This window comes from Urocampus carinirostris, chromosome 1 (assembly GCF_059441175.1).
Source record: "Urocampus carinirostris isolate Australia breed hairy pipefish chromosome 1, RoL_Ucar_1.0, whole genome shotgun sequence".
Taxonomy (NCBI): Eukaryota; Metazoa; Chordata; class Actinopteri; order Syngnathiformes; family Syngnathidae; genus Urocampus; species Urocampus carinirostris.
The window spans coordinates 51785975-51800283 of NC_142349.1; the positions used below are offsets into that span (position 1 = coordinate 51785975).

A 14309-nucleotide genomic window follows, 5' to 3' on the forward strand; every position below is an offset into this window, starting at 1 on the left:
ATTTTAAGTGATGCATTTATACTGGTATAGGGCAAATGCTTTAGTATTATTATTATTACTATCCATTTCATGATATTTATCAAATCAACAAACGTCATTAAGAGAAATAAAGTGCCTTGAAGAATTAGCTTATGTCTAGAGACTGGGGTTTGGCTTTTTTGTTGATGTTTGTCCTTAAGCATATTGTGTGGGTCTCTTGAAAAATAAAAAAGATAATAAATAAATATCAACATATTTCGCTTTGATAGTTCTTTGGGTCTGAAAGGGTCCCGACCCGTTATATATTATACCTGAAAAGTGGAAACTAAATCACTATCAATATTTGTTATTTTTTCATTCAGCACATATTCACAGACTGGTAAAATGTATTCCAGGGTATCAATAATGGAAACAGTAGAGCATTTTGTCTGATACAACACAGAATACACAAGCCGAGACTCAGCAATTTTAGAATAGACATCCCCAATTAGCTTATCGGCTTCCGTCAGCTACACTCGTCATTGGATATGTGTGTTAGTGAGTGTAAGATGGGACTTGAGCAAAGTGAGCCAAGACTGACCCTGATCTGCCACATGCTGTTGGCTACTCTCTCTTTAGCTCATCTGATCCCTGCTAATGGATTAGAGTACTTCCTGAAGATGTTCAATAGTGGGGAACAGGATGCTTCCTATCTCCTGGCTGGAAAGGATATAAAATAAGACCATAATCAGAAAGAGCTAAGATCTTGGACCTTATTAAGCTGTAATACACACTCATTGGGATTCACTATTTTCTGAAGTTCCAGTTTATCTGTCTGCAAGTAGAAACAATTTTAAGAGTCGAGTAGTCATACAGTGAAGAAAATAAGTGTTTGAAAACCCTGCTATTTCTCCAGCTTAGAAATCATGGGGCAGTCTGAAATTTTCATCGTAGGTGCATGTCCACTGTGAGAGGTATAAACTAAAAACAAAAATCCAGAAATCACAATGCATGATTTCTTAACAATGCATTTGTGTGATTCAGCTGCAAATAAGTATTTGAACACTTGTGTATCATATAGAATTCTGACCCTGAAAAACTTGTAAGTCGACCCATTTGAAGTCCACCTGCACTCTGTATCATCCTGTATGAGGTTGTTAGCTGCATAATACACCTGTCCAACCCATACAATCAGTAAGACTTTAACTACTAACATGGTGAAGACCAAAGAGCCGTCAAAGGCACCAAAGACTGTTTATGCCTTGATAGGTTAAACATCCCTCCCTCAAACTTGTGACTGAACTGTTCGTTAAAAAGAAGGGGAGCTGGGTTCAGGTCAGACCAGGATCAGGACTTGAACTGATCGCATTTTCTCATGAGCTGAACTTGATATCTCATGTCTCTCATTGTGTGTTTTATTCAGAGATATAAGGTGAGAAACATAAAAAAGTTAGAAATGTATGAAAGATAAATACTTTAAAATATGCTCTCTAACTGTTCCACATGCAAGGTTGAGACCGTTTTACATTCAGCGGTTTGGGACCATTCACTTGGCTCAGCCACTCGGACTGGTGCTACTGCTGCTTAAAAAAATGACAAGATTCAGAGAGTCTTAAACTGAATGCTGTAGATAAACACGGCGTGTGTCCGTGAATATGTGTGCAGCCACTCACATCTCAATTACCTAAGCAAATATTCTGGTGTTTCATGGTGACGCACGTGTCTCCCTTTCCACTACAACACACACACTGTCCTGATGTGTGTGTGTATGTGTGATAGAATTGTGCATGTGTATACAACAGCCCTCTTGGCAAGAAAGCAGCATTCCACAGCAGCCAGCTTCTGACGTCAAACTAAAGACATTTATAGTCTTGTAAACACACACAAACTCACACTAAACGTACAGTCTGGCAGATAGGCGGGCTGAATCGACTTTTGACTCCATAATATTCGGCTCTTAAAGGTTCACTGCAGTCATGCGAAACAAGTCATTGGTCAGTCCGTTGAAATCAAGAAAACTTTACATCCCTCATTTGTATCTGATGCATGCATTTTTTCCCCTCATTATTATTCTTGTTATTATTGCCCAAAAAATAAATTGAGGAGGAATTAACCTTTACTGCTGTCACTGGTACATATCTACACTACTGGTCAAAGGTTTGGGGTCAGCTAAACAATTTCATGTTTTTCATGAAAAAGTCTCACTTTTAATTTTTAGTTATCCAATGACTGTGCTCTTTTGCCTGAATTAATCTATTCTTTTGTTGGCTAATCTGAGATACGTTTTTTTTTCTTTGCCACTCTTCCTTGTAGAACCTTTAAGTTGTCTCTTCACTGTAGGTGTACACACTGGTGAGTTCCGGGTACTATTTAACTAAGCTACTCACTAAGGACCTCTATTTCTCAAACTTCAAGTTTTAATGTACCAGTCATCTTGCCACTTATTTTTCTACTTTGGTTGGAGCCAGTGTGTACTGTTCTCTGGAGGGAGTATTACACACCATTGTATGAGATCTTCAGTTTCTTAGCAATTTCGTTCATTGAATAGCCTATATTTCTTAGAACAAGAATATACAATCGAGTTTCAAATGAAAGTTCTCTATTTCTGGACCTTCTGAAATTTTAATGATACCCACAAATATGATGCTCCAGATATTTAACTAGCTTTTCCAACCAGCTAAACTGTTTTCAGCTGTATAAAGGGTTTTCTAATCATCCTTTAGCCTTATAAAACAATTAGCAAACACAATGTACTATTAGAACACCAGAGCGCTGGTTTCTATACACCTATTTGGATATTGCATTAAAACAGACATTTGCAGATATTTAAAGTGGTGGATTTCTGATTAGTTTTATGTTATCTTTATTGAAAATAACATTGCTTTTCTTAAAAAATTAGGTAATTTCTAAGAAACTCCAAACTTTTGAACAGTAGTGTTAACTCTCACTACAGTAATAAAATAATTGAAATTGGATTTGAAAATAGTGCATCATATAACATATTATAACAATGAATATTGTGTTGTAATTATTCCAAATTTCAGTAAATAAGGCGAGACTATGATGTAATTAAGTGGAGCTGTATACTTGCTTTAGTAGACAATTTATAAGTCCAAAATGACACTGATTACAAACGTTTAGTGGTCTTGAATTGAAAGTTAGTTACAGATTAATTTATGTCATTTCGGTGATCTTTTCCTGCATTTTTATTTCCCTGTACCGCATAGTTCCTTTTATCCTATTGTCCCTTACCTTGCTCATTCTAAACTGCTAAAGGAAAATGGGCAATGACATCAAGCCCCCGGAAAATAGGAGCCAAAGAAATGGTGAGAAAGAACACAAAGGTAAAAATAGTATGTCCATGTGTGCTTAAGCACAAATTTGAAGCCTAGAGTCAGAGTAGTCGACGAGTCATGTTGCCATAGAGACAGATGGGTGGGCCAAATGCATTCTGGGATGGCAAGGGGTATCAAGCAAAATGATGTATTGGTGATAACTTGCAAAATGGCAAAAACTTGTGTAACTTGATACACATCACATGCAGTGCACCTTCACTCTCAGAGCTCACAATCACATGATCAGCTAGTCCAAGTTTTATGTGGAAGACATAAAGCAAAAAGATTAGTTGAAGATAAATTTAACAAAGATGTACAGTAACTTTTCTACAATTCCCATAAAGACGGGGTTAAGGTCCTCTGTGGTTAAATGCACAAATAAATGGATGAATGAAATGAGTAAACATTTTCTGCGGCATCCTAAGAATTAAGAACATAGATCTAAAAATGTTAAAAATTTTTAGGGGAATTATTCATTACAGTAGCTCAGGTGGTAGAGCGTTCGTCTTTGGATCAAGGGATCCCAGTTCGAATCCCGTCTCGCCCGTGTTACATGTCGAAGTGTCCTTGGGTAAGACACCGAACCCCTAATACCCCCAATAAGCAGGTTAGCGCCTTACATGGCTGCAGGGCCGCTATTGGGAAATGTGGAGCACATTGTAAAGCGCTTTGGGAAGTCATTGACTTGAAAAGCGCTATAGAAATGCAGATCATTTCATTTCATTTCCAAATGAATAATTAAAACTAGTGAACATGCAGCTGAAGTGTTGCACATGTTCCCACTAGCTACTTACACATCTACAGTTTTTAAGATGTCTGCCTTGTGAAATCTGCATAAAGAAACGAGAGCCCACATCCTATTATTTAGCTTGCATGGTGTCGTCTTCCTCTCTTCAGTCTTAGTCAGGTCATTTCTTTGATCAGTTAATTCTGTCTGCTGTGTACATTTATGCGTTAATATTTTTTATTGGGCCTTTTGTTTTGTTTGCTTGGATTTGTATTTTTTTCCCAAATTAATCTGCTTTTTCAGGGACTGAACCTACTAGAACACAATTTATAGACTTCCCGGGACCGGGGAAAATTGACATATTCCTGAGTCGATATGCAAAAGTCTAAAAAAAAGGACACTATCTCCTTCTGGAATTCCAAATCTAAATCTAGAATTCTTAACACCTTTGAATGAAAGCTACAACAATCATCACACTATTATGACCCTGAGACACACAAATAATTTTGATACAGGTAAGGCAGAAGGAAAATTCTCAATAATTGTTGAATATTCAATTCTAAGTCATTTTGGAGTTTTATAATGACCAGTATGTTGCACCTTTGTCATAAATAATTAGTAATGGACTCTAAACTTGGGGTGGACACACAACTGAAGTAGTTCAAGACTTTTATTGTTTTAATATGTGTGATTTTGGCAAAAAAAAATAGTAAGGAAAAAATAAAAATCCCTATTTCAAATAACGAGCATATTTAATATGACCAATAAAAAAAGTCAAACATCAAAAAAGAATGTTCAGTTATGCACTCAATATATGGTCGGGAATTCCTTTTGCAGAAATGACTGCTTTAATGCTTATTGAGCACAGTAACACAATGGTTTTGGCACTGTGAGAAGGTGCCAGGTCGAGCAGAAAAATAAAATCTTCTATAAAGCTTTTCAGAAGATGGAAGCATGAAGTGCTCCAAAATCTCTTGATAGCAAGCTGCATTGACCCCGCCCTTGATAAAAACCCAGTGCACCAACACCAACATCTGACATGGCGCACCAGACCATCACTAGCTGGCGTACTTAACACTGGACTTCAGGCATTTTGGCATTTCCTTCTGCCCAATCTTCCTACAGTTTCTGGCGAAAAAAGTAATTTGCTCCACTGAGCAACAGTCCAGTGTTGCTTCTCTGTTGCCCAGGTCAGCAGTTTCTGCCACTGTTTCTGGTTCAAAAGGGGCTTGACTTGGGGAATTCGACACCTGTAGCCAATTACTCGCACATGACCCTGCACTGTGACTTTGAATCCTTCTACTCCAGACTCAGTCCACTTCTTCCTCAGGCCCCCCAAGGTCTAGAATCGGCCGTTCTCCACAATATTCCTCAGGATCCGGTCACCTCTTCTGGTTGTGCAGCATTTTATGCCACACTTTTTTCTTCCCTCAGACTTCCCACTGAGGTGCCTTGATACCCTGGGAACAGCCTATTCGCTAAGAGATTTCTTTTTGTGTCTTACCCTCTTGCTTGAGGGTGTCAATGGTGGCTTTCTGGACCGACGTCAGGTCAACAGTTTTACCCATGATTGCAGTTTTGAATATAAACCAGGCTGGGAGTATTTAACAGTCTCATGAATGATTTGAGGTAAGTATAGTTAACTTGTTGACTCAGATGATTAGGTCAGTAGCTCGTTCAGAGCACCTTTTCATGATAAGCATATTTTTGGAGATAAGATTTTGGGGTTTTTATGAGCTGTATGGAAAAATGACTAATATTAAAACAATACAAGACCTGAAATATTTCAGTCTGTGTGCAATAAATCTAAAAATAAATGAAAAGTTTCATTTTCATCATTACACTTTGGAAAATAATTACAGTATTTTCCGCACTATAAGGCGCACCTAAAAGTCTTAATTTTTTTCAAAAGCTGACCATGCGCCTTATAATACAGTGCGCCTTATATATGGATCAATATTAAGTTGCAAAGTCTTGCAACTAATGAAAGCAGCCGCCGACTAGATTTTCCCCCGAACGCGAAGTAGTCCGCGGTGTATGCTGGGATTTATATACCGTCGTTTCATTGGCTAACCAATGTGTCAATCATCATTTAAATCGATCACTATTGGCTAAAGTTATTCAGAGGTAAAGGGGGCGGATCCTTTTTATCATTTACAGGCTAGCATAGGCTAAAGGGGCAAAACAAACCCTGCAATTGTCCGAAAAAGATGTGTCAATCATCAGTTAAATCGGTCACTATTGCCTAAAGTTATTCGGAGGTAAAGAGGGCGGATCTTTTTTATCATTTACAGGCTGGCATAGGCTAAAGGGGCAAAACAAAGCCTGCAATTGGCCGAAAAAGATTAATGTGAATAGCATGTTGGGTTGACGGCATAGAGAAAACAGTATTTTACTTTTCTTTACTGTATTTGTAAATATTTTACTCTCCTGGATTTACTACACTCACGGATATAAGAGGACCATGGTTGCACATTATTATTGAACACAACGACTTCGGTGAGCTACTACGGCTATATATTTTCCCAGTATCTTGTTTCAGAGTGATATCGATGTTTCTGTGATGGGTCTTTTTTTAAATTAAACTCAATTCCAAGTGTTAATTGTCATATGCACAGTAAAGTTGCGAGCGAAAAAGAAAATTGAAACTAAGGAATGGTTGGCATTTCTTGGATCCCAAGACTTTAACCTTCCGAATGATATTTGGAACGATGCATTTGAGTGACATCGTACGGACACCGCATCCGCAAGTGTCTACGACACGTATTTGCTTCTTTGCAAGCTTTCGGAATGTTAAGGGGGTAATAAGTTTGACTGAACTATCTGACTGTTTTGTCGACGTTCCCATTGTAGCGCCTTATAATCCGGTGCGCTTTATGTATGGAAGATATAGGACCAAAAACTATTTTTTAGGGGTGCGCCCTATAACCCGGTGCGCCCTATAGTGCCGAAAATACGGTAACTATCACAATGTACTATTTTTTTAGAAGGACCTGTATAATGGGGGTACAATGTCCAAAACAATCCCAAACCACACATTTTTTGTAGACTGGAGCCAAGATTGGGCCTAAATTTAAAAAATAAAAAATTAGCGAGAGAAGCCCTGCAAACGTGAAGTAATCACTGACAATTTAGGTGCAAACCAAATTTCAGTTCGGGCTCGGCTTGGGCTTAAGATCTGACCCCCATTCAGCAATATGTCCTATCATAAAGTATGTGTCTTTCCACAAAAAAACTCAATGCTTTTCACAGTCAGTCATCACGTGTTTTTAAACTTTTTCGTTTTTAATTAAATTAGGTTAAAATGTGCCGGTACTTCGAGTTTCATGGGTTTAGAGGACCATTTATAGCTGCTTCCAGTTCTAGTTTCGACTTGGGTTTGGATTGACTTATTATTTTGGTTTTAAGGGTAAAGGGGATGGACTTGCCAAGTAAGTGTCTAGATCTTAACCCAATAGAACATCTTTAGGGCATCTTCAAGCGCAAGGTGGAGAAGTGCAAGCTCTTGAATATCCACCAGCTCAGTCATGTTGTTATGGAGGACTGGATGAGCATTCCACTAGTGATTTGTGATGCTTTGGTGAAATCCATGGCCAGGGGGTTTAAAGTGGTTCTGCAAAAACATGGTTGCCACACAAGACATTGAACTTCAGGACTTTTACATAAGGGTGTACTCACTTTTGTTACGAGGGGTTTAGCTACTAACAGAGTTTTTTGAGGGGGGAAAATAAATCTACACTGCTATATTAGCTTTACAGAGACTACCTTTCTCGTGTCAATTAAACATTATGATGAAATCTCTGCAGAAATGTGAGGAGTGTACTTACTTTTGTCACATATTGTATGTTGGGCCTGACTTTTGTGGTTGTGCTATAATAATACATATTTATACATTATGGATTTAATATTTCTAATTGTTATGTATTCAATTTATATTAAGTGCATCAACCTTAGAAAAAAGTTGACCACTGATAACTTCATTTCAATTTGAATTTCAACTGTCATCATTAAAAAACATCTCTCTGCATGACTGATTAACTTTTACTGGATTCTCTTTTCAGTTGTAGAACAGAAAGCAAGTTAATTCAACTGAATTAAAAAGGTTAAAACTTTTAAATTCAAAATGCAATATTTTTTTAAGCAAAGACACACCATTGCACTTTGGTAGAATTAGAGAAAATACAGCATTTAAGCACGCTTGAAATTAGAAACATGTTTCCTTAACTAAAGTTCACCAATTACAGCTCTGCAATTAAGATGACGAAACAAATGAAGTAACTGACACAGTAACAAAATACTAGCGCTGTTAAAATGTTGGCAAAAATCTAAAAGATTTATTGAATACAGTATACAGTATTGAGCTGCAAAAGAATAAATGACTGACGGCTACAATAGAAAGAGAACCTTAATATATAATCTAATTGGCTACCGTCAAAATGGGGTATGTTTCTTAAATTCACACGGACCCATGAATGCGGGTAAGTGTGTGTTTGTGTGTGTGTGAGTGTAAGTGTGTGTGTGCGCTTAGCTGTGTATAGGTGTATACTCGTATTTGTCACCTACTTACACCAATTTGCAGGATTTCTAGAACCGTTATGGGGACCAGTAGTCCATATTAACACATTTTGTTGGCCTTAATGTGTTGAGAACAACTTCAAGCTAAAATTCTGCAGACAGAAAAAGTACTGGATGTTTTGAGTTACTGTTCTGCAACGTGCAGTCTGACAAACAGTGCGTGGACATTTGTGACGCTTATCCCGGAACACCCTAGAAATCAATGAAAGTAAGAATTATGCTTGAAAATGTGTATTTTTGCTAAAAACCAACATATTTTGTAAGGCAGCACTGAAAAAAAACCAAACAGAAAAAGTAAGAAACAAAATATCTTTTTTCTAGTGAAAGACAAAGTTGGTTGGTTGGTTGGATCGTTTAACCACTAAGGTCGTTGGGGCACCATTTCCTGTAGTTTGACTTGGCCAAGTAATGCCTGGTGGCACCCATCCCTCTCTAGGCCAACACATGTTTCCACCTGGTCTTGAACAGGGGTCCTTTCATGTGTTAGGCAAATGTTTTTCTGTAGTGCAGTGGTTAGCACAAAGTACCAATCTTTTACCTAATCATGTGTCTATTTAAACAGCCCCCCAAAAATTCTGAAGGCTTTGAAACATAGGTCAAAATGCTCAAAATCATCTATCACTGGTAGATCCTTTTTATGCAGCAGTCAAAGAGCAGTCAGTTTCATTTCAAACAAAACTCTAAAAATTCTAAATGGTAGGGTTAAGGCATTGTGGACAGTATTTATATACAAACACAATTACAATGGGGATTTTTAAAATACTGAGATGTAAAAATATGATTACAAATGATTAATACTCTTCTATTATTAGCTATTTTTAATTCAAACAATAGCAAGATGAATGCATCTGCTAACTTTGTGGAATTTTCAGACAAAATTAGTATGTGTGCCATACATTGAAACTGCATCCAAACGTGAAGTGCAATACGATGATTGACCTGCCAAGGGGACTTGACTTAACACAGACTCCGATGCACATTAATGCCCAGGCATTAATCACACCTCCCCAAACGAGTACAACTTGATGTTTGCATTAGCGGTTGGTGCAATTGCCCCGTGCAGTTGGTTTCCTAGCTAGCTGTCGAAACTGCGGGGTTCTGGGTGTTTGCCGTTTATAAAAACACATAAAACAGACATGTTAATGATGCAAAGAATGACAGTAAAGTTTGGAGGATGGACAAAAAAAACCTGTCCAATGGGAGCAAAGCTATAACCTGGAACTCTGTCCTGGCTTGGCCACAATATATTTATGTTGTTAAAAAAATCCACATAACGTCAGGAAGTGGGTAAGGGACACCCTAGATTGGTTGCTAGCTAATCACTGGGCACACAGAGAGATTACCATGCACACAAGCATTCATACAAAAAGACAATTTGGACTTGGTAATTTATCTGCTATGCATGATTTTGGAATGGGGTAGAACACTAGAGAGCCTAGAGAAAACCCATCCAGGAATGGGAAGACCATGAAAACTATGCAGAAAAGCCGATTGGAATTGGAGTTGGAATTGAACATGGGAAAGCGGAACTATAAAAAGAGGACAGGCTAACCATTCAGCCACTGTGCCACCCAAGTAGGAGATATGAAGATATTATTTCTAAGTATTTGAGGAATACTCTGAATTGATATTGATGTGTATACCAGATGAGATTTTAAATATGAATGTTGGATTCAATATTGCTAGAAACCCATTTTATTTAGAATGTTTAATCATCCATTTATCTGCCCCACAACCCTGGCGATGCAGAAAATGGATGAATGAATGATTAATCAGTGCATTTAATCAATAGGAAAACAAGGAATTTGAGAATGTACATTTACGGTACTCCAAATATTGTAGACAGTTGACAAAGTCAACTCTTGACATGGTCATCTCACAGCACTTTCGTTGGATGCCAGTCTTATATAACCCTGAATCTTTTTCCTCCTGTGCCTATAGATATACCAAGCCAATAAATTTAAAGTAAAAGAGAGATGATTGATCAGGAACAATTATTAAGCAGACATTTAATGGACAATTAAATTAATCTACAGTTATTCTGCCTTTTTTTGGTCCCCAAAACAACAACAAACACATAAGTTATTTGAATACAATGTACAATTTAAGATAATACTTTAAATTATGTTCAAAATTAACAACATTCCAAAACAATGGTTATACAAAACAGGGTTTTTAAAGAGCAAGAGAACGATATCTAGAAAACCTTCAAACATGCTCCGTGAGCCCACCAAACAAATTTGAGCATCCAGGGATTCAGCATAAACTGAAAAGCAATCCATAACAACAGCCACCCTTTTTATATAATCCAGATGTACATATATCAACGAAAGCATTTGGGCTAAAAAAAAAACAAAAAACAAAAAAAAACTTCGGGCATACCCCTAACATTCCATGCTCCATTCCCTGAGATGACTCACCGGCTGTGGGCATGGCTGTGGTGGTGGAGCCCCTGCTGCTACTCAGGAGCTCCAGAGGCTGTTGGCTGTCTGTGCTTGAGGAAGAAAAACAGGACTCCGTCTCATAAATGGTCTGCAACATGGTGCACAATCCTGACACGGTGGGATGCAACAGCATGCCAAACGAGGAGAAGTGCTATTTGCGCACAAGAACGAGTCAGTCCCTTTTCAATGATACTGCCATGTATACAAAAAGTACAAGTTACTCATTTTGGGAGGATATGAGTAATCGCTTACTCGCTTTTAGGTTGAAAACGTCTTATCAAACTAATATTCCTTACTCCAAAATTGAACTGGAAAATTCAATTGAAAAATCCATTAACAATATTGTGTTATTTTTTAAAAGTTGTTAAATCTTAGGTGGCGTCCGACTCCTTCATTCTGGTTTCGTCCTGAAAATAATATTCATTCAAAAGATCTTCTGAGAAAGAGCATCCCAAAAAGTCCTCATTGAATTGGAAGATGACAAATTGAAACAAATTCCAGGGAACAGCGTACACCTTTATATCCTCAAGATTCCAGATCCATGCAAAGTAATTTACCAAACATGTTATTATGAATAATACTTTATATGACACTTTCAAATCAAAATGTGTCCCCCCTCTGGTCCATGAAATCCAAGCCTCAATTGAACAAAGTGGAAAAATAAAACAAGACTGTAAAGAAATCTCTACCGCCACACTTCTGGAGAGTTAAAAATGTCCATAAGCTGTGAAATGAAGAAACTGATCGGCTCCATGTCTTCAGTTGGTTTGCACCAGGATGAGAGCTGCAGCTGCTTCTTCGCTACTTCCCACAGCTAATAACAGCGCACCAAAACAGATACAAGGAGACGCTGAATTCCCCTGTATCAAAGGATCATCCTGCTCGTCTCCTCTTGTCTGATGAGAGAGAGAGGAGGAGAGTTGGAAGATAAGGAAAGGCGAGGACATAAATAGCTTTGGGAGAGCACTCCCCGAGGTTCCATGCTTCCAAAATTAGAACCAAGAGCCGAGAGAACGATAGAGAGAGGGAAAGGCAAGCAAGGGGGTGGGTGAGGAAGCCAATGACATGAAAAGAAAAAGAAAAACAAGAAAATTTGTGGAGACACAAGAAGAGTGGTGATACGATTCTTCCAGATAAATGAACATCCGAGGATCCTATCCTCTCATGCCATATATGACTTTTTTTTTTTAAAGGGACGGCTGCAGCAGCGTCAACCTTCATGCACCCACTCGATTTCAGTGACGACCAGAGACCTAATATTCACTGTCGCACAGTCTCTGTGTTTGTGCATACGAAAGTCGCCGGGTGACACTCTCTGAGGTGTTGAATAAAAGAAGTCAGGGCGAAGGCAGAAAGTAGATAACTGAGAGGAGGGGATTGTTAAGATGGATAAACAAAGTCTCGAGCAGATTTTGCCCTTTAACGAGAAAAAGGGACACCATTGTTTGAGTATTTCCCGCAGCTTTCATCTGATGAAGACAGGAGAAGAGGCTCTAACATGGGAGTTGGGGGTGTGGGGGGTGGTTGATGTAGGGACTGTAGATGAAAATAGCCTGCCGAAGAGGAGGAGTTTAAGATAAAAATAGACAAACAGAGAGCGGGGAGAGGCAGGGGGGCAGAGAGAGGAAATGAGTGAGCCTCATAGCAAGAGGAAGAGAGCGATAAGCCTTTAGCTCGTGGGGGTGAGGGGGATAGGGAAGCACACCAATGTCATGATTCTGCACCACACTTTCCACAATGTACCTGTCGACCCAAAACAGGGAGTGAATGCGACAACCGATTTAGTAGAGGTGGGTGTGACAGTAAATGTTGCCAGTCCGTCACTGTGGTTGCCACGCAACCTGTCCATCAAAGTCAACCTGTTATTATTTTAAGCCCAGACAAAATGTAATCATCAGCCTCTTCGTTCATCATCATTTGTTTTAAACATGCATCGATTGTGAGCTGAATTACACTTTATAACCAATGTTTTCATTTAAACAGATCTCGCTCTACACCAGGGGTCGAGAACCTTAATGACCGAAGGAGCCATAAAAGCAAATATTTTTAATTTGTTTTTTTGGGGGGGACCCATACCAAAAATTTGAAGACAAAATTCAACAAAACTGCCAAACCCGCTCTCCAGACAAAAGCAAATTCTTCAGCACATTTTATTTCATTGTGTGACGTTTTGATGATTTGATCAAATCTATGAAGTTATCAAAATGCCAGAACGGGTGTCCCATATCTATATAAATATAACACATAACATTTGTCTCCCTTCAGCAGTTACTTAAGAGTGTTGAGGATAATTTTGACCATCATTTTAGTCCTAACTGTGTCAAAACAATGTGCAAGCAAAGTTATATTGTTAAAATGTCACAAAATACTTCATACAAGAATACCAACGTATTTACTTTGGGTGCAAACGTCACTTGGCAAGGGAGAAAAAAAGAGTGGTAGCACGGTGTGTATAGCTTTTCCCGTTCCTAGCTGCCACCCAATTAAATTGGACTGAGTGCTTTGCAGATGTGTTACTCACGGCAGATTTTGTCAAAATGTGAAATATTTGAGGGAAATCATCATCTTGACGAGTAAACCGCAAATAGCCAAGACTTTTGCTGTACACGCACATAGCCAAGGCGCTTGGTTCTGTCAGTCTTCGGAACCGGACTGAAATTAGTGCTGCCACAACAAATTGACAAAATCGATTAAAATTGATGATTTAAAGAGTTGGCAACAAATTAGATCATCGATTCATTGTATCACATGATTTATGAGCCACCGAGCATGTTATATCAATGCAAATTAGAGTGCACACCACTTCGTGTGATGCTGGGAATTGCAGTACCGCTTTGGTCCAACAGAGGTTGCCAAGACAGTTTTTATTTAAAAAAAAAAAAAAAAAAATCTGTTGGATTTTTATATACAGTACTACATTTTGAACATTGCATTATTTACAAACAAAATTGACATGAAAGTTTCAACTTTGGAGTGTTTGTCTGTTTCATCTTGAAACAAAGTAAACAATTTTCAAGGGAACAGGCAGAAATACAGAGAAAAACAATTTTAGAAAATAAGTATAAAATACATAAAGTTAAGCATTTAGTTAAAATAATAATAATAATAATAATTTCCCTTGTATTGTCATTCTTTGTAACAATGTACACAGAACGAAATGTCGATACACCTGACCCGTTGTAGCGAGCCGATGCAGCCGCAGCCAACACAGAGGGCGCCGCCATTTTACCAATGAGATGTTGAACACCCACCAAAGTGACAAATTCTTGA

At 38.3% G+C, this 14309-nt stretch overlaps 1 protein-coding gene across 5 annotated transcripts in view; it reads right to left on the reverse strand.

Annotated features, from left to right (window-relative positions):
* Positions 1-14309, reverse strand: part of hdac5 (histone deacetylase 5) — a 77687-nt gene that overhangs the window by 42421 nt on the left and 20957 nt on the right. The window contains exons 1-3 of one of the 5 annotated variants that reach the window (XM_088344729.1): positions 3211-3292; positions 753-793; positions 560-678 (exon numbers count right to left, since the gene is read on the reverse strand). The exons of 1 other annotated variant lie outside the window; for it this stretch is intronic. Coding sequence is in view for 1 of the 4 variants with exons in the window: in XM_088344748.1 (XP_088200874.1) it covers positions 11016-11172 (157 nt within the window). In the remaining 3 variants the exon portion in view is untranslated. Of the gene's footprint in view, positions 1-559; positions 679-752; positions 794-3210; positions 3358-11015; positions 12009-14309 lie in introns of those variants that run through there. 3 more of the 5 variants (XM_088344719.1, XM_088344748.1, XM_088344740.1) reach the window with 3 other exon arrangements.